Source organism: Barbus barbus (genome assembly GCF_936440315.1).
Source record: "Barbus barbus genome assembly, chromosome: 6".
NCBI lineage: Eukaryota > Metazoa > Chordata > Actinopteri > Cypriniformes > Cyprinidae > Barbus > Barbus barbus.
In genome coordinates this window covers 1,032,694-1,052,949 of record NC_136734.1, presented here as the reverse complement: position 1 = coordinate 1,052,949, position 20,256 = coordinate 1,032,694, and the positions used below count along the sequence as shown (strand labels likewise).

The 20,256-nt window shown below is 37.9% G+C and overlaps 2 protein-coding genes across 2 annotated transcripts; one reads left to right on the top strand and one right to left on the bottom strand.

Moving 5' to 3' along the window:
- Positions 1 to 4,537: 4,537 nt before the first annotated feature.
- LOC306871608 (uncharacterized protein) lies at positions 4,538 to 9,770 on the top strand (the record flags this gene model as incomplete). Its single annotated transcript, XM_079419673.1, has 2 exons — positions 4,538 to 4,761; positions 7,760 to 9,770. The coding sequence occupies 2 exons, from the start codon at positions 4,538 to 4,540 to the stop codon at positions 9,378 to 9,380; spliced, it is 1,845 nt and encodes a 614-aa protein (XP_079275799.1). The 3' UTR covers positions 9,381 to 9,770.
- A 3,838-nt stretch (positions 9,771 to 13,608) lies between these two features.
- Positions 13,609 to 18,635, bottom strand: LOC306871607 (PR domain zinc finger protein 12-like; the record flags this gene model as incomplete). The annotated part of the gene is made up of 5 exons (XM_079419672.1): positions 13,609 to 13,997; positions 14,933 to 15,044; positions 15,474 to 15,629; positions 15,714 to 15,904; positions 18,455 to 18,635. 5 exons carry the CDS (start codon positions 18,633 to 18,635, stop codon positions 13,609 to 13,611), a joined length of 1,029 nt encoding a protein of 342 aa, XP_079275798.1.
- Between the last annotated feature and the right edge of the window lie 1,621 nt (positions 18,636 to 20,256).

Sequence of the window (20,256 nt, the reverse complement as noted above, 5' to 3'; positions counted from 1 at the left end):
CCATTAAAATCACTGAAGCTGTTTACACTGTGAAATGGATATCTTACACACACATCTTCACTTTGTTGTTTCTAATGAGAGAATTTGCCAGAAAGAGGTTTTCAGTCAGCAAGCGAGTGAAGAAAACACCGGCATTTTAGCAGTGACTAAAATATTATTCGGGTATTTTTTGTCTTTTGGAAGCTGCATTCAAAATCCACTTGACTCACTTTGAATGGGCATTGGTGAAGTGTTATTTTGGTTTCCAGTCACCAAGGAGAGGCTAGGGAAGGTCCTAAAGATGGCGGCTGCAACAAAAAAGTCACATGACTGAAACCCATGAATATGCTTGCTGCTTATGGCTCATCTGGTTATTGGAAATGCTATTTCTTAAGCTTTTCTGACTGTTGCATATGCTGTGATTAAGCAAGTAATATGCTTGTTGCGTGAAGCTATCAAGTATATCGGTAAGGGACTTTGTCAATGCTCACGCGTTTGTCAGATTGAGGACACGCAACACAATGAGCGCAATGTCAGAAGGAGGTAACAAACTGTAACTAGGTCAGGTAGAATCTGAGATCTCTGACCCAGTTAATTTGCTCACTTCCATGGCAGCAGTACGCTGCGTTCGCTGCAAGCTGGCAACCTAGGCTGCCAAATTCTATTGTTTTTGTTTTTTTTTTGGGGGGGGGGGGGGGGGGGGCACCCCTCTGTTGCTATATCTGCAGGGGCATGATTCTCTCACTCCTCTATAATGTTCTAGGTTTGACTGAGGAGGAGGGGGGGGGGGGGGTCATCATGCAATGTAAATAATGTTGCCATTTTTAAAAAATTACATTTAAACAATTATTTATTACATTTAACATAATCAATATCTACAAGTAACAACCTTTCTTTCCATTAACTTTGACGCAGCGTCTTCAAACATGAGCTCTAGTAAACACGAGTAACTAGTACAGTGCATTCACATGTGGACAAATCTGTGCAAAATAATATAATGCAATATAAAATGGTAAAACTTTACAGTAATTTAAACAAATATGTGCAGTGTGCTGAAGAATGTGTGTCCTGTCATCCCTGTTACTCTGTGCATAGACATTTTGAGGGGCAGGGGAGCAAGTGTAATTTTAATTTTTTTTTCTAAACAAAATGTTAAATATATTAGCACAACTCTGACTGACTTACCAGTTTATTTTAATTCCCTCACACTCACCCAATTGTTTCATTTTTCAACAGGTGTCTACTAAAATAATCCGTTCACATAGAGCGCATGGTCTTCTTTATCATTCACTAATTTTATCACAAGAACAGGCAACAAGCCACAATGTGCATGTTTTCTATCTAAATCTATGCAAATTAGCATATTTTAATTGTTTAACGCCTGATTTCATATGGATTCTGTCGTTTTTCTATTAAGTTAGCCTGTATGCCCATAATATATTGCCTTAGCTAAACTTTATCTAACTTATTGCATGGTAGCTCATGAATGAGTCATGGATGTTAGCAAGACAAATGAACTATTTTTGCCTTTTGGATAATTAGCTGTAAATTCGAGGCACAAATAGCTTAGTCTTTCATCACCTCCACACCAAGACAAACACAACTGGAAAGGAGGGAGGCTCTCTGCCTGTCTGTGATGTGCATGTGCATGTGCAGATCGATGTGTGCTACACTGCTGTCTCAACATTTCCCGACCCGAACTGATATTTAGATTTTTTATTTGTTTTAGAGGGAAAGCTGTGCGCAAACAGAGACACACACACACACACATATAGCCTATACATATATTAATTTATTAAAAATAATAATAATAATAATCCCCAGAAAAAAGGGTTCAAGCCCCCTTTGATGTAGTATTTGTGCACTGCGTCCTGAGCTGCATCCGGCCGTCACCGCAAGAGATGCAAATGATAGAAGTGATATGAGTGAAAAGAGATGAAGCGATAACCGCTAGAAAAGCGCTCTCTGAGTGATCACAGAATCACAGTTTTACTCTGTTTCAACGCGTGCAGGTGGAACCTGTTTCTCTGGTCGAGCTGGTGTGTCGAGTTTCTCCGGTTTCATCGCATCATTCATTAGGACGCAACACTTCAGTCAGGACTGCAAAAGGTTGGGTAATGATGTGAATGTGTATTGTGCATTTTTTTCATTATCAAGCTGCAGTTGGATACGTGAGGGTAATTTAGTAGCAGTGATGCACCGAAACGAAACAGAAAGACGAAACATTTTGATAAAAGTGGTCATAGCCTACTTTTTTTTTTTTTTTTTTTTTTTAAGAAGTTTGAATGAACTGAACTTGAATTTTGGTCTGACTCAAGTAAAAATGGGTGGACAGATCTTCCGCATGCAGCACAGAAAACCGCACCTGTGATCGGTTTTATACTAAACATCCTGAAAACAGAATTAATTTATTGTTTTTAAATGTTAATGACGACGCAGAACAGACTGTGGTTAAAATAGTTAATGTTTGACATTTGTTTGGTGAAAATGGGACATTACATTCCCCGTTTTTATCACATACCCCTCAAGCCAAACCTATCTGGAAATGCATGTTTCTTTAAACAACATCAGAATTTTCAATTTCAGAATTTTCTAGAAATGTTTTTTTTATTAGACATATAAATCAATTTAAAACAGGGCGGATCTAGAAAATAATTTTTAGGGTGGCAACGGGGTGGCAACAAAGCAAGCCCCCATGCATAGTTTTTGGGTATTTATTGTCTGACATGTACAGTTGTGTTCACAAATATTGCATTATCATTAAGTAATCATCTGTACTGTTTAAAATGAAAAATAAATAACAACATTTCAATATCCATCATGGCACCAAGTCAACACACAAAATAAAAAACTTCAGCTGGTTATAAATGTTTCTGAGCTTACATAATTAAAGACGTGGTTCTATTAATATTACATACAGTGCCTTGTGAAAGTATTCATACCCAATTTTTTTCACGTTTTATGTTGCTGCCTTATGTTACACTGCTTTAAATATTTTTTTCCACATCAATCTACACTCCATGCACTATAATGGTAAAGCAAAAAAAAAAAAAAAGGTTTTAACATCTTTGCAAATTTATTAAAAATAACAAAATCTTAAATGATTCCATTGCATAAGTACTCATACTTTTATCTGGGACAGTTGGAATTTAGCTCAGGAGCATTCATATTGCTTGTAGGTGTTACTAGACTTTGAGTGAAGGTAACCTGTGGCCTCTGACCTGGAAGTACAGACGTCAGTGGCGCGCATATTGGAAAGCTGCCGCGGTGATTTGTGTGCAATACGTCGTGCTTGGTTTATATTAGTATTAAGATACGGAGCGGCATCATCGTCCTCCTCAGCTTCTTAAGTGGGACAAGCTGAGGAGGACGATGATGCCACTCCGTGTCTCTCCTGAGAGCTCATCTTAATAATAATATAAACCAAGCACGACGTATTGCACACAAATCACCGCAGCAGCTTTCCAATATGCGCGCCACTGACGTCTGTACTTCCAGGTCAGAGAGCAGCTGTCCATCAAAAGCTCACTAGCCAATCAGAGTGGATCGCTGTTAAGCCCGCCCCCACGAGAGGTTTGTGCCAAAACAGCAAACAAAAATTTGCGAGGCGTAAGCGAAATCTAGTTCAAGATACTAACAGTAAAGTCCATTTTGTCTCAGATCCAGCCCCGAGATTGGTTTGTGACCATCGATCTAAAGGATGCATATTTTCACATCCAGATCGTCGAGAGACACAGGAAGTTCCTCAGGTTCGCTTTTGAGGGCAAAGCTTACCAGTACGGTATTCTTCCGTTTGAACTGGCTCTGGCCCCCCGAACATTTCTAAAATGTATGGACGCAGCTCTGGCCCCGTTATGGCTCCTGGGCATCCGAATTTTGAACTACTTAGATGATTGACTGATATTAGCTCAATCCCAGGATCAGGCACAGAGACATCGAGACTTAGTGCTCGATCCTCTACGGAGTCTGGGACTACGAATGAACCCACGAACGAGCCTCGGCAGCGAACAACGTTTTTAGGGGTAGACATGGATTCTCGCACGATGTGGGCACGTCTGTCTCCTGCATGTGTGCAGTCATTACAGACCTGTCTCAGTCAGTTCCAAACAGGACGTCTAGTCCATTTAGGCTTGTGTCTCAGGTTGTTGGGTCTGATGGCGGCAGCGTCCCCTGTAGTTCAGTTGGGCCTGCTCCATATGCAACAATTTCAGTGGTGGACCAAGAGCCAGAACATTTCACCTCATTGTCATCCGTTTCGCAGAATTACGGTGACACGCAGAGGTTTTCGTGCTCTAAAACCGTGGAAAAGATCCCAGTTCCTTCAGAAAGGAGTCCAGCTGGGATCGTGTCTTCATTGCAAAACTATCATGAAAGAACGCATCCCTGACGGGCTGGGGGGCGGTCCATCAAGGATGCCCAGTTCAGGGAATCTGGTCAGCGGAGCAGTGGAGTTGGCACATAAATCGGATAACCTATTAAACTACTAACAGTCTTCCTGGCTCTCAGGCAGTTCTTACCGCAGTTGATGAGCTGTCATGTGTTAGTCAGGACAGACAACATGACCGTAGTTTCATACCTGAATCGTCAAGGAGGATTACATTCTTGCCCCCTGTACAGGCTGGTGAGGAGTGTTCTTCTTTGGGCTCAGACCAAATTCCTGTCAGTCAGAGCAATCCATATCCCAGGTCACCTGAACTCAGGAGCAGACCTGCTCTCGAGGCAGAGGCTGAAGGACGGGGAATGGAGACTTCACCCTCAAGTGGTGAATCTCATATGGCAGAGGTTCGGACGAGCGGAAGTGGATCTATTTGCTTCGAGCATGACTACGCACTGCCCTCTCTAGTTTTCCCTTTCTCCCCCATCGCCTGGATGCTTTGGCCCACGAATGGCCCAGAACCAGTCTGTACTCTTTTCCCCCATCCGGCTGCTCCCAGTAGTTCTACTATTTGATTGGACAGAGTGGAGCACCTGTTGTTGGTGGCTCCGTGGTGGCCTACACAGTCGTGGTTTTCAGACCTGGTCAGTCTGTCGGTCGGCCCTCCTTGGGAGATTCCCCTCAGACACGATCTGTTGACTCAAGCTCGGGGCATGATTTGGCACCCTCGGCCGGATTTATGGAAGCTATGTGTGGGCCCATATTGCCCGCCCACTTGTTGCATGCAGACCTGGGAAAACTTGATTTTCGCATTGATCTGAATAAAAATGTAAATTCATTCTTTGCCACTAGGTGCCACTTTTGGAGCATTAAAAATAGCTGTTTCCCAGTAACGCTGTACACAAAGCAGCACTGCACTCACAAACAGTGCTTTATCAGGCATTACACTAGAGATGAAATGAAAATGAGACCAATCACTGTAGATTAGCGTCACGCAAAGGAGGGGTTTGGAAAAATTAATCGTTGAATGAATTGTTTGGGAGTCGTTGAGAAAATAAGGTAAAAATAAATGCATATTATAAGAAAATGAAAGTGTTTTTTGATCTTGCATGCATGTCAACCTGTTGTTGGGGACTCCCAAAACCCAAAATATGAACCTTTCATAACCCATAATAGGGGCAGTTTAATTAATCGAAACATAATGTAATTAATTAGATTAAAAATTTGAATCAACTGACAGCCTTTTATATATATATATATATATATATATATATATATATATATATATATATATATAATTAAAAACGGTCACATTCTCAGGATACTAATGAATTGTTTTGCTCTAAGCAGACTGGAGAGAGACAGTGAAAATCTTCTGTGAAGTGGAGAAATTAGTCCAAAGACCACCATGGATTCCAGGTGTGTTAAATTTCACACACATGCTTTTACAGGAGGGTAAAGGATTTACTTATTTTATTTATGATTTTATATTTTACATTTACATTTAGTAGAGTTGGGGTACTTGGACTCGACTCCGGACTCAAGTACAACTTTTAGCAGACTTGATCTTGTCTTGGACTCACGTGCATTTTTACTTGGACTTGACTTAGACTCGAGCCCTAGGGACTTGAAAAAAATTCTGAGTCCAACCGAGTCCAGGGACAATTGATGGAACTGACACTGACCCGATGTATTGTCTTGAAAATGACATTCAGTATTTGCATGTATAGGCAGGCTGGGAAAGTACAGTACGTACACATTCACACACACGGAAACACACTTGCGCTCAGAAGCATCTTGTCAGCGCTGTTCTGATGATTTTATCAGTAAAGTAGCTCAATAACTTCAAAGCTACATGTCATTTCTCACAAATGAGATAATATCGGTGCTGTTCTTGAAAATGAACAGTTTCCCTTTAGAGATGCTGTAGCCGAATATTGTTGAGAGACACACAGACTCTGGTAATTCACACTTGCTTAATTTCTCTCTAAGGCCTCCATTACAGGGGCTAAAATTATGATTCATCTGAGCTTGTTTTGAGAATAAATGGGCATGCCAGATGAAGCCTTGAATCGAGGCTTGTGTTGTTAGAATAGAAATCAAGTGACCAATGACAAATGAAGCCTGACTTTCTGTCCAGTCACGTGCACTATTCACTTTGTGTGTCGGAATGTTCGAACCCCCAGATCTTACTTTACAAGTTTTCATTCAGATTTATTCAATTAGATTATTAAATACAAAGTTATACAAGTAATATTAAGAATACAAATTATTTCAAGAAAATTAAATATTTGCCATATGCAGTCATATATGTGTACATTATTCTTCTATTACATAATATTGATATTCCTACTGGCATTAAATTTATTATGCACAGTACAATCAGATGACTGACTTTGAAACAGAGTATGTTTTCTGTAAAGATAACAGGCTTGTACTAATAGCAGAATGTTTATTTGCAAAGGCTAGCACTTTTAATGCTGGAGCTTGAGCTCTTGAAGCTCCGCCCTCTTCTCCAGGAGCAACAGCTCATTTGCATTTAAAGCAACATACTCAAATACAGCGCGTTTTGGCTCATACCCTAAAATTGGCCATTTTAACAACCTATAAAAATTTATCTGTGGGGTATTTTGAGCTAAAACGACACATATACGCTCTGGGGACATCAGAGACTTATTTTACATCTTGTAAAAAGGGGCAAAATAGGTCCCCTTTAAATTGACATTACCTTTTCTAGTTTTAAAGGTTAAAACAAGCTTAAATAAAACGAGAAAACCCAGGAGACAAACACATACATCTACATACATTCACATAAATCTACATACATTCAACAACTGACAAAGAGCAAGTAAACACAAGGGCTATATTTACACAGGGGGTATCAAGCTAACAAGATAATGAGACAACTAGACACACCTGGGGAGAGTAATCAAGGGAAAAGTCTACAAACTGACTACCAATGAAGCACAGGAAACACTTCAAAATAAAAGAAACAAACACAAGGAATATACAAAAGATGCGACAGTGGGTCAAGTTGAAATTATTTATAATTATTAATAACACTTTTAAAAATGCATCTCCTTGCAGTTTTAAATCCACAGACCTGCAATTCAAGGTTTTAACTGCAGAAAACGTAAATGTCAATTTCAAACTAAATGTGCTTTTGCATTCCATTATGCTGCTTTTGATTTAGATTTTTTAAAATTTAGATATGGACTACAAAAACGTCTGTGCCATTGTGATATTTTTTTGTACATTTTTTCAGTACCTCACATATGAGCACCATGTTATTAAATCAATATGTCAATTTTTAAGAAAGTTCAACACAAAATGTCTGCATTTTGACGGGTGTTTGAATTTATTCTACACAAATTTCTGACATTTGCCTCCATCTTTAATTTACAGACAGCCAAGTGTTCCACCACACAGACCAAGTCTGATTGATAGAGGTTCTCCAAAACGATTCTGTTTAAGTACAGAGAGAAACATTCTTGATGAATCTGGGAAAGTTAGAAAATGGACTTATGGTGTAAAAGACACTAGTAAACGAAACAAAATTGTTCTGCTGGTGGGAGAAACTGGCGCTGGCAAGACGACTCTCATCAACACCATGGTCAACTACATACTGGATGTGAAGTTTGAGGACGAAATATGGTTTGAAATCACAGAAGAAGAAGCCAGAGACCAATCAGAATCACAAACCTCTGAAATCACCATGTATGAGGTGTTTTCTGAAAAGAATCCTGTATCTCTCACCATCATTGATACTCCAGGCTACGGAGACACTCGAGGACTAGAAAAAGATATGGAAGTTGCTGAGAATTTGGCTGTTCTGTTTCAGAGCAATGATGGAGTTCATGAAGTTGACGCTGTGTGTTTTGTGATTCAAGCATCTAAGAATCGTCTTTCAGACAGACAGCATTACATTATCAGTTCAGTTCTGTCTTTATTTGGAAAAGACATTGTGAACAACATTGTGTTTTCAATCACACACGCTGATGGTATGGAACCCAAAAACGTCCTTGGTGCCATTAATAAAGCTAGAGTCCCCTGCAGACGAAACAAAAGCGGCCAGCCTGTTTATTTCTTATTCAACAATCGGCAAGCTGATGCCCGTCAAACTGAGAGACGTTGCAATCGTGCTCAAAGAAGAGCTTGGGAAGACAGCATGGACGACATGAAGCATTTCCTTCAGTCTCTGGACATAAAGAACAGAATAAGTTTAGAGTTGACTTCACATGTCCTGATTGAGCGAATTCGATTTGAAGCATACATCTCCAACTTACAGATGCAAATTCAAGAAATGGAGCTGAAAAAGGCTGAAAAAGTTCAGACTCAAGAGGCAATAATACAAAACAAGGAAAAGATTGAAGAGTGTAAAAACTTTACCTTTATGTTAAAACAGACTGTGAAACTGAAGGTGCCCACTGATAGTGCATCATGGAAGAATAGGAAGGCGACGACCTGCACCGTCTGTGAGGAAAACTGCCATGAGTTTGGCTGCTGGTGGGCTATTAATCCCAGCAAATGTGAAGTCATGAAAAACGGCTTCTGCACCGTGTGCACAGGGAAGTGTCATCACAGCCAACACGTAAAAAAAAACCATAAATACATCATCAAAAGTTCCAGCGTAAAGGTAGAATTTGACAACTTCATAAAAAAATTTGAAAAAGCTGAAAAGAAGTCCAAGACGTTTTCAGCTATAAAGGATAGACTTGAGAAAGATCTGCAGGAGACTGAGGACCAAATTTCAATTCTTCTATTCAATGCTTACAGGACCATCAAGCATCTGTCTCAGATTGCATTAAAGCCAGACTCTGCTTTCACTCTTAAGCATCTCAACTTCTTCATCCCCAGAGTGAAGGAGGCTGGGAAAGACAACTGGGCCAGAGAGCTGGAGGAAATGAGGAGAAACGCTGAAGCTGAAGAATCAAATAAAGATGCTCTGAGTTATCTTCAAGCAGGTCTGGGAAATCTTAACGTCGGCAATGAACAAGTGCAGACAGGACAGCTGATGAATCAATAACAATGAAGAAAACTGTTTACTGTGAGAAATAAATGCAGGTTACTCTCTGTAGATCTAAAGATATCGCTCATTTAACCATACTATCAAGTGTTTTTAGTGTTTATAGCTTGATAACATTTAATCTCCTGTTCTTTCATGTACTGTAATTACACTGAAAAATAATATATTACATTTCTGGGTTCTGGATGGTAGCTTTAATATAAAATGTCACAACCACAAAGAGAGATTTGTTTCTTTTACATTTTACCTTCATCAATTGCAATCAGTTGAAATCTTTTCATGTTTTATGTCTTTTTTATTGCTATTTCCCTCAGATTGACTGTCTGCTTGTCGGTCTGTTTCTATGTTGCTTGTCTGGAACTCTTTGTTAAATAAAACTTTGTGTTCTATCAATTTAAATTTTTTTTGAGTTCACTTATAAGTTTATGTTGTGTTCACCTCACAGTGTGTTTGCTTTCCCCTTAGAAAGTTTGTGTTCAGTCTCAAGAGTGTTTCATTCCACCAAGAAACCTTTGCTCACAAAGAATCAAGTTTTGCACGCTAATGAAATGTTTCACTGAGAAATGCAAAACCTTTGCAAACAAATGCTGTTTCTTAGGTGAATGTGCAACTTTTGCGTTATATAGAAATACATTTGACTCTCTGACTTGGCTCATATGCATATATACACTGTACACAGAAATGGAAGGGGGTCAAATATTTTCTTTCTCAAAACACTGCTGGGTGTTTTACGAGTCTGTAATCCATAAGAACGCTTCCTCCAGTGAAAAAGTCTATTTTTAGAAATTTTGATTTCAAAGTGAACACGTGATTTCACACATGATGACTGGGTGTAGGTCATTAGTAAATGAGTGTGGCATTTAAATGGCGGTGTTTCCCAAATATCACTAACCTCTCTAATGTGATAGCTGGAACTGCTTCTCTTTGGCGAGGCGTCTGATGTCAGTGATGGCAGTGATGATGACGATGCTACTCGCAGCTGGTTCTCCAAGCTTGGGTCTGTCAGTCTTGAGCAGAATCGAGTCTTTGCGCGTGTCAGTTTTGAAAAGAACGGTCCACAGCAGTAGGTCGTCCCTAACAGAGATGCAAACTTCAGTACATGTTTCCTAAGAATGGGAAAATCCTCAGAACGTACATACAGTTTATAGCAAATATAGCAAATATCTTCAGTTCAGAATATCAATGGCATGGCAAATATCTTCATTTCATGTCATAAACCTCTCGCCTAATGCCTGAAGCAGTTTTGCACACTCACCACTGATAACTGATTTAAAACAGCTTTCTCCAATACTTTTGATAAGAATGGCAATTTCGAAATAGGTCTATAATTGTTAAAATCAGCTGGATCCAGATTTGCTTTCGTAAGCAGCGGATGAACCACTGCATGATGGAACTAAACTTGTCTGTAAGGAACTGTTGATAACAGAAATAATATTTGGTGCAACTGCATCCAACACTTCCTTTAATAGCGAAGATGTTATAACATAAGCAAGTGGTTGATCTTAAACTGGACACTGTTCAGAGAGTGTGAGATAGGATAAAAATGTGAACATTTAGCAGGACTCGTAGGTAAATACCAAACCTTCTGAGATGGATTCATAACAATCTGCGATTTAATACAAGTAATTTTGTTTATGAAAAAGCTGCAAAACTTCTCACACAGCTCTGGGCTATGACCAATCCCAGAAGACCAATCTGGATTTAATACAGAATTAATGGTAGAAAACAAAAGCTTCGGACAATGAACATTTTGAGAAATCAAATTAGAGAGATATTTAGACCTTTGCAAGGCAACTGTCTCTTGAAATTTGACCAGAGAATTTAACTGATAAGAGATTTGTAATTTGTCCTTTCTCCATTTTCTTTCTGCCCTTCTACACTCCTTCCTTAGAACACAAACTTCTCTACAAGGCTGTTTTCTACATTTTAGCTTCCTGACCTTGAGGGGGGATATTTCATTTAAAATCCCAGTACATGATGTATTAAAACTATCGATCAAACCATCCAAATCAGAAAACTTTGTTGTGACACCCGCTGAGAGTTCTGCAAAGACCTTTCTGTGAACTGTACAGCAGTAGAGTTTATAACAGACAGATATGTAGAAGGCCTGCTTTCAGTTTTTAAGACAGCAATAGAACAGTCAAATATTATTGAACAGGATCAGACAAACCAGATTATTGGATCAGACAAACCAGCATCACGGACCTCAATGTTTGTTATAGGAAAACCTAATAACATAACAAGGTCAAGTGTGTGGCCCTGCATATGTGTAGGACAGAAATAAATTGTGTAAAGCTGAAAGAATCTAAAAGTTGAGTGAAGTCTCTTACAAGTGGCCAACACACATGTGCATTGAAATCACCTAGAAGCAGAAAATTATCAGCTTTTGTGGCCAAGATAGATAAAATATCTGAGAACTCCTTATTGGAGTTATTAAAAAATCCTTATTGGATTTTGGCGCTCCGTAAATCAAGGCACAAAGCAAAGGTCTGATCCACTTCACAAACTAAAGCCTCCAAACTGGAATAAACATCTATAGGAAGAGGCCTGCGTGAAAACACATTCTTAAAAATCACAGTAATTTTGCTTCATATTTCCCATACAGTGCAATCAGTCGTTTGTCTTAACTGTTTTATTTACAATAGACAAAAAATACAAACATATATACATTGATTTATGCGATTGCCTGATCCACCGAAGCGACTCTCAATATCCATCAGTTTGCAGATAAACGTCTTTCACAAACATTTCAACTTTATACTCAGACCTGAAGAGACAGGAAATGTTTTGACGTTTTGAGTCTTTAAAGCTTTAAATTATTGCTGAGCTGACTCTTTATGCACAACTGTCACTGAACTGCAGTGAAGTCTATTTTATCTTAAAGAGAAACATCAACATACATGTTAAAATGCACTCCATACAAAAGATGTGCTGCAAAAAAATGATTTTATGACTGTGTTTTTGTCATTTTCCAGTACAGATATCTAAACATTCTTAAAATCAAGAGACGTGAAATATACAGTGCATCTTGTTATCTGCAGAATGTATCAGAATGAAGTGAGTTTATGATTGAAATAAGAACAAATATTCAAAAGGGAAACAAATCTTGATTTAAGGATGTTTAGATACTGGTAAACAAAATACTGAGGATCAGTAATCACCTTTGCAGTGCAATGAAATGTTTGAATTTGTGATCGTAAAAACATTTTGGTCTAAAATAATTCTTCTTTACGCACCTGAAATGTATTTATTTTAATGCATTGCAGTACAGCGGTGTAATACTGTAATACGGTGTAAATGCATCTTGATTTATGAATCTTCAGACATTTGCGTTGGAAAACAAGACAAAAATACTGAGGAAGAACATCACTTTTTGCAGTGTTATCAGAATGTACAGTTAAAGTTTTTTTTGTTTTTTGGGAAAATTATTTGAAAAGTATTATTTTCAAATGTTAAAACATTGCTAATATTAGACATGACCCTGGAGCACAAAACCAGGCATAAGTAGCACGGGTATATTTGTAGCAATTGTATGGGTCAAAATGATCCATTTTTCTTTTATGCAAAAAATCATCAGGATATTAAGTAAAGATCATGTTCAATGGAGATATTTTGTAAATGTCCTACTGTAAATATATCAAAACTTAAGTTTTGATTAGTAATATGCATTGCTAAGAACTTCATTTGAACAACTTTAAAGGAGATTTTCTCAATATTTAGATTTTTTTGCTCCCTCAGATTCCAGATTTTCAAATAGTTCTCAGCCAAATATTGTCCTATCATAACAAACCATACATAAATGGAAAGCAAATGATGTTGTATAAATCTCAATTTCATAAAATGGACCGTATGACTGGTTTAGTGCTCCAGGGTCACAGATTGGCCCTTGGGTTTAGGTTAAGCCAGGTTTAGGCCACAGCTCAATTAGGGCATTTAAGTAGCTTTTATAAATATGCCTTAGATAAAAACAATGGATCTGTCAGTGCAAGTTTCTCTCAGTTGAAATTGCCCAGACATGCATTTTAGTCTGGGACTAGACTTAAGCCTTCATTCAATTTTCCTGCAGATACCCTGTGTGTTTTGTGCCATGTTTGATTAGTGATCTACATCCAGTGATCATTCATTCACTCATCCTCCTCCTCCTCCAGCGTGTGGTGTCTCTCACAGTTATTGCTGCAGGTTTGTGCTGATTAAAGTGCCTGTTCCTGGACTCGGTCCGTCTGCGCTCTCAGAGCACCATGGCGGGGACGTGGCGCAGCAGTGCAGGATGGGGAGCGGGCGGAGCCTCCGGGTTCGATCGGGCGGGTCTGTGTCGCGCACTCTTCTGATGCGCGCGCAGGCCGGCCAGTTGCGAGTATGCGCTCTGGCAGACGGTACACTTGTAAGGGCGCTCGCCGGTGTGCAGACGCACGTGGTTGCGCAGCGTGGAGGACTGGCTGAAGCGGCGGCTGCAGAAGCGGCACACGAAGGGCTTGTCCAGCGTGTGGATGCGCATGTGCGAGCGCAGGTTGCTCCTGGAGTTGAAGCCGCGGTGGCAGATGACACAGCGCATGCGGCACGAGGAGGAAGAGGAGGACAGAGAGGAAGACGCGGCGTCGCATGCGTGAGAGTCGTCTGCTGCGGAGGACAGGGGAAATGTGAGAATCTACATTTACATGCTAACTTGAATGCAGTTTAGCAGTAAAATAAAAATGAATAAGGATGCACTTATTAAATTAATGAAATTAATAAAATCAAAAAAAAAAAAAAAAAAATGGAAAAAAATAAAACCATAAAAAGCCATGAAAATGAATAAAATCTTGAAAAGTCATGGAAAATAATAAAATCTCAAAAATTTATAAAATCTTAAAAGTCGTAGAAATGAATAAAATCTCAAAAAGTCATTAAAATGAATAAAATCTAAATATATATATATATATATATATATATATATATATATATAAAATTCATGGAAAAAAATTAAACCATGAAAAGCCATGAAAATGAATAAAATCTTGAAAAGTCATTAAAATAAATAAAATCTTGAAATGTCATGGAAAACAATAAAAAAAAATAATCAAAATAAAACCTCAAAAAGTCATCAAAATGCATAAAATATATACACAGTTTAAATAAAAAAAACGATTGATCGATTTTTATATAAAAAAAAGAAAAAACAAGTTGTTAAGAGGTTTGAATGGTCGAGCTTGACTAATGTAGTTATTTAATGTGTATAAAACTATTTTTCATGCTGTATTAATTTTATATTAGATAATATTTATATAGTACACACAGTTTGTGCTTCATATGGGACATGAATTATGAAGCATGACATGAAAGCACCCAAAATAACATCTGAGCAGATATTGTTTTTAAAACACTATGGCATGTCAGATGTGGAGAGCAATCCCATCATGCACCACTAGAGGGCACACGTGTTTGTGTCTCTCACAGATAAGCATCTGCTCCACATTCCTTCCTCCAGCTCTTAACCTCAGACTAATTAAGCAATAAAGCTAAGAGGGCCTAATGAGTTTGATTGCTCTCAGCTCAAGCCGCAGGTGAACACATACCGCTCCTCTTCTTCTGCTGCTCCTCCTCAGGCCCCGGAACGCCAGGAATTCCCAGGAAAGTGTTGTGAGAATTCCCATACCAGACCAGCAGCTCCTGCTCCGGAGGAATAGCCTGCAAATACAAACACTCAGTGTTCACTTAAAAATGACATCTGACATTTACTGTCTTTTGAATAGAGAATTTATATTTTGAAGAAAAATATATTCTGAGAACATTTAATTAACATTAAGTTATTATTTCTGAATGTTCTCCAAACATTAAAAACATCCAGTTTTTTATTTTTATTGTTATTTTTAGAATTTTATTGTATATGCATTAACACAGCCAAAATTATAAATAAATAAAAATAAGAAAAACATAATTCTTAATTTTATGCAATTGTCTTGTTTTTGAAATAATAAAATATGGTTTATTTCCTTATGAATTTTATTCAGATTTTAAATCCCATACATTTCCATGTGGACCTCTCTCTATATGGATGATGAGCACTGTATGTCTGAGTTTCACTCATCATGTGAGTTTGTGAAGAAGATGTTTGACCTCCAGAGTTTTGTAGAAGATGCTGCTGCCGATCTGAACCACCTCCAGGTTTTGTTCCTGCTCGTTCCGAGCACATTTAATGTAGGTCATCCAGCTGCGCTGGTCCTCCTGACTGGCATCGATGAAGCAGCGCACTGTGCCGTCCTGGTTAAACACCTGAACACACACACATCTCTTCATTAAACCGCTTCATCTGAACCAGTCCCATGCAGAATAATGAGCCCACACACACACACACACCTCCCACATGAGGTTATTGTTCTTCTGCAGGTCCACGTGCTCGGGGGACACGACCCTCCCGGAGAAAGGGCCCATCTCGGTGCCAGCTTTGATCCAGGCCTTGGAGAAAATCCCCAGCCCTTCTCCAGGGACTGAACTCTGGGCGATGATGACCTCGCTGGGCAGAACCAGACTAGACAGCTTCTGCACCTCTGCAGGAGACCATCCATATCAATAAGCATCATCTGAGATATTCAGTGCTCTTAAAAATAAAGCTTTTTTAACTCTTAACATCCATCAATCTTTCCATTGCACAAAAGGTTCTGTAGATTATTAAAGTGTGTCCCTGGAGCACAAAACCAGTCAAAAGGGTGCATTTTTTGTGATATTGAGATTTATGCATCATCTGAAAGCTGAATAAATAATCTTTCCATTGATGTATGGTTTGTTATGATAGGACAATATTTGTCTGAGATACAACTATTAGAAAATCTGGAATCTGAGGGAGCAAAAAAATCTAAATATTGAGAAAATCTCCTTTAAAGTTGTTCAAATGAAGTTCTTAGCAATGCATATTACTAATCAAAAATTAAGTTTTGATATATTTACGGTAGGAAATGTACAAATATATATAATTTTGATGTTATATTTTGGCTATTGCTACAAATCTTCCCGTGCTGCTCCAGCCTCACAAATGCTCTTCACACTAAGAACAAAAATGGTTTGTAAAACTGTATTTTAAGGTGTCCTTGTTACACATTACATGTACTTACTATTATAATAACAATAAACTATGCATAATTACATGCAAGTAACTCTAAACAAAACCTGAATGCTAACCATATAGTACATGTAGTTAATTAATATTAATTAGTACTTAAATGTATAATTACACTGTAACAAGGACAGCTTGTGTAGGTGTATTAAATTAAGAGTAAACCTTAATCTTTAAGTGTGTAACATTAATAATATACAAAATTAAAGATTAAATATGTAATATAATCCGTGGCCTAAATAACAATCACAGGTTATATTTGACTCGATCAGTATTTTAATGCGATATAAGATTGTTAAATATTAAATATACACATCGAACAATAACATAAGCAGCAAGAAACAAAGCATAGACCTGCAAAAACATAAATGAATCTTTTCAATCGGAACTTTAATCATGTGTAACGAATTAATATTAATCATGAATATAAATCGCTTTGCTTGTTTTAATTAAAACATCTGTGATCTATTATTATGCTGGTGTTAATTTATCATTTAATCTGCACTTTTTAAATAATGTCTAAGAACAAAGTAGCGTTTATAAAAACAGTTTGGATGATTTAATTCGTTTATCCGTCAAACAGACTTTGACAGACGCGTCCAAACGAACGAATGAAAGCAATCCCCTTCATTATTATTTTAATCACGGAATATGACCTGTATTTAACCGGATTAAGCGCGTTAAATGTTGGGGAGGGACCCAGTAAAAGCGCATTTAAGTCAAAATCACAGAATCGCGCATAAAACACAAACAGATTCGTTCCGCTGGAGCTGACAGCGACTCATTCCTCTTTCATTATCCTTCAGCGATACATGTGAGAGAATGAAGCCACGGCTTGTTTAAAAACACGCAGGAATCTCGCAAACAAAAGATGGAAAGCGATTATCTGCTTGAATGAGACAGAAAGAGCCGTTCACGCTGCGTTACTGGAGAGATCCGGCACAGCTTTCTTCAGGTCAAGCACAGAGTTAACCAAATGAATTTAAAGCCGCTTCATTCAGTCATCAGCGCCTTCAACGCCTTCAATGAGAGAAAGAAGCGAGAGCGAACCTGGAGACCAGACACATCCTGCTCAACCAGCCTCAATCACTGCAGGCGTTTCACAAATAACTGCGCGATTCAGTGCTTTATTAAAGAATCCAACAACTAACACCTCTCAAACTAACTAAACCAAACCAACACTTCTCAAACTAACTAAACTAAACCAGCACTTCTCAAACTAACTAAACCAGACTAACACTTCTCAAACTAACACTTCTCAAACTAACACTTCTCAAACTAACACTTCTCAAACTAGCACTTCTCAAACTAACTAACCCAAACACAGAAACACAGAACACTGCCAACAGCACATTTACTACAAACTCTTTCTCAAGAACTTTTATTCGGACGATTTTACAATAATAAAGCAAATGATCTGACTTTTAAAAACGCTGTTTCCTTCTCTGCATTTGAAATTCAACAATAATATAATTCTAATATCATGAAAACATATTTAAAAATTTTTTTTGTTTGTGATTTTAGCCACACAGGATCCAAAACTACAAATCAACACTTGCTTTAAATGTATCGATATTGTATCATTGATCATTTCATCTTTGTCAGGTTGAAACTTTAAAAACATAATGTTTTATGAATAAGTTGATTTCGTATAATCGAATTCAGGTAAACTGGGACACTTTTAGCCATTAAGATGACTTGATTAAACAAATGTCTTATCCTCAATTCATACTCTTCTTCAACCAGTTCACTTACGAAAATTAACCATGGTTTTATTAAAGTTACCATGTTTTTTTTAATGTGTTGATTGCCATTGTTTTAACCATAGTTTTTTCCACAAATGCATGGTTAGTGCAGCTAAAGCACAGTTAATTTGTGTTTGCATGGCTGAACTCTATGGTTTGTGTTTGCATGGCTGAACTCTATGGTTTGTGGTTGTGTTGGTAGTGAAAGCACGGCAGGTTGTCGGTGGATACGGTGCTGTTACCTCCGGTGAAGGACTGCGCCAGAGCCTCGGCGGTGAAGGCGGTTCTCTGCTGCTCCTCGCTCGGGGTTTCTCCCAGCACGTTCCTCCATCGACCGTACAGAAAACTGTGCAGGATATCAGAGGTGATGATCTCACACAGCTGAGACCTGAACCTGGACTTCAGCGCCAGAACCGAACCCATGAGTGCTGTGGCGCAGGGTCTGAGTGCGACTGATGCGGGATGAACGGATCGGCTCCACTTATAGAGCCTGTGTGGCTCTGAGCCTCTAATTAGTTATTAATGACCCCTGGACCCACCTACACACACACACACACACACACACACACACACAGCAGGAGCCCCGCCACTCCTTCAAGACACACACCCAATGAGAAACTCTGTCTCTGTGAGGAGAGAGAGAGAGAGACAGATATGAGAGAGAGACACAGACTGAGAGATAATCTGGCATAAGTGGCTCAACACCTGTACAGAGGCTATTAACATCACAGCCTGCAATTATCCTCACATTTAACCAGCTGTTATTAACCTCAACACAGTCTCTCATGACATACAATTATTCTGCATTTCACTCACTTTCTCTTGCTGCAGTTTTTTTGTCTCAATATGTAATTTTTTACAACAAAACTTGTTTAAGTTTACAGTGGGCAATGAGTTAAATGTGCTTAAATTATATCGCATATACATTTTGACTATATATACAGTGTCATTATGTAATACATATAGCATATGCATTTAAAGAAATAATCTAAGAATATTTAAGAATAAGTGTAATGCAATTTTATGCATGTGCATTATTTATACAGTAGGCTATATAGAGTATGAAATTTATTCAGTTTCAGTATTCATAGCATTTATACAGTATATTTTCTATCATTTATATTATATAATAAAATTTATATTTTTATTTGATGTGCAGTGTCTAGTTATACACTATACAAAATATATAATTACTATATTAGATTATATATATATATATATATATATACAGTATATAATATGAAATGCATGTATGTCATTATGTGCATAATTTATACATTTGCTATATGTATATGCACACACACACACACACACACACACATATATATATTATGTATAGAGAGAGAGAGGCTTTATGCTCTATCTATAAATGTTTAGGTTTTTTATATTTCAATGCATATGCATTGTTTATACAATATATTTATCAAACAATCTAAGAACATATAATATTTTATGCATAACATACAATACATATATTTCTATAACTAGGCAATAATGTAAATGTTCAATGTGCCTTTCTCTATTATTGTCTCACATTGTAAATTTGTGACACAGGTTATTATGCGTGAGTATTTTTCTCTTGAGCTCATTTTGCACATTATTCTTTTGACTGGAAGCAGATTAATAATTATTGGTGCTCATATGAAGCCCATTGCACTCCAGCTTTGTGAGCTTTTTCTTCTCTGGATTGGTGGAGTGTTTGAAACTTGCATTTTCCCACTTTCCTCCAGCAGGAGAACATCTTTATTCCATTCTCATCCCGCAGGTTCCCTTTCATTCGATGCAAATCAATGTGTCATGCTGTTCTGAGGATTTGACGTCCATGAGCCACAGTACACTGGAGATCATCAGAGGAACAGAGATCATTCATTCAACATTCATCAGGGTTTGAGAAAACACATTCAACAGCTGCCTTTCAGCAAGTCTGGAATCTGAGGGAGCAAAAAAATCTAAATATTGAGAAAATCACCTTTAAAGTTGTTCAAATGAAGTTCTTAGCAATGCATATTACTAATCAGAAATGAAGTTTGTAATACTTTATTTT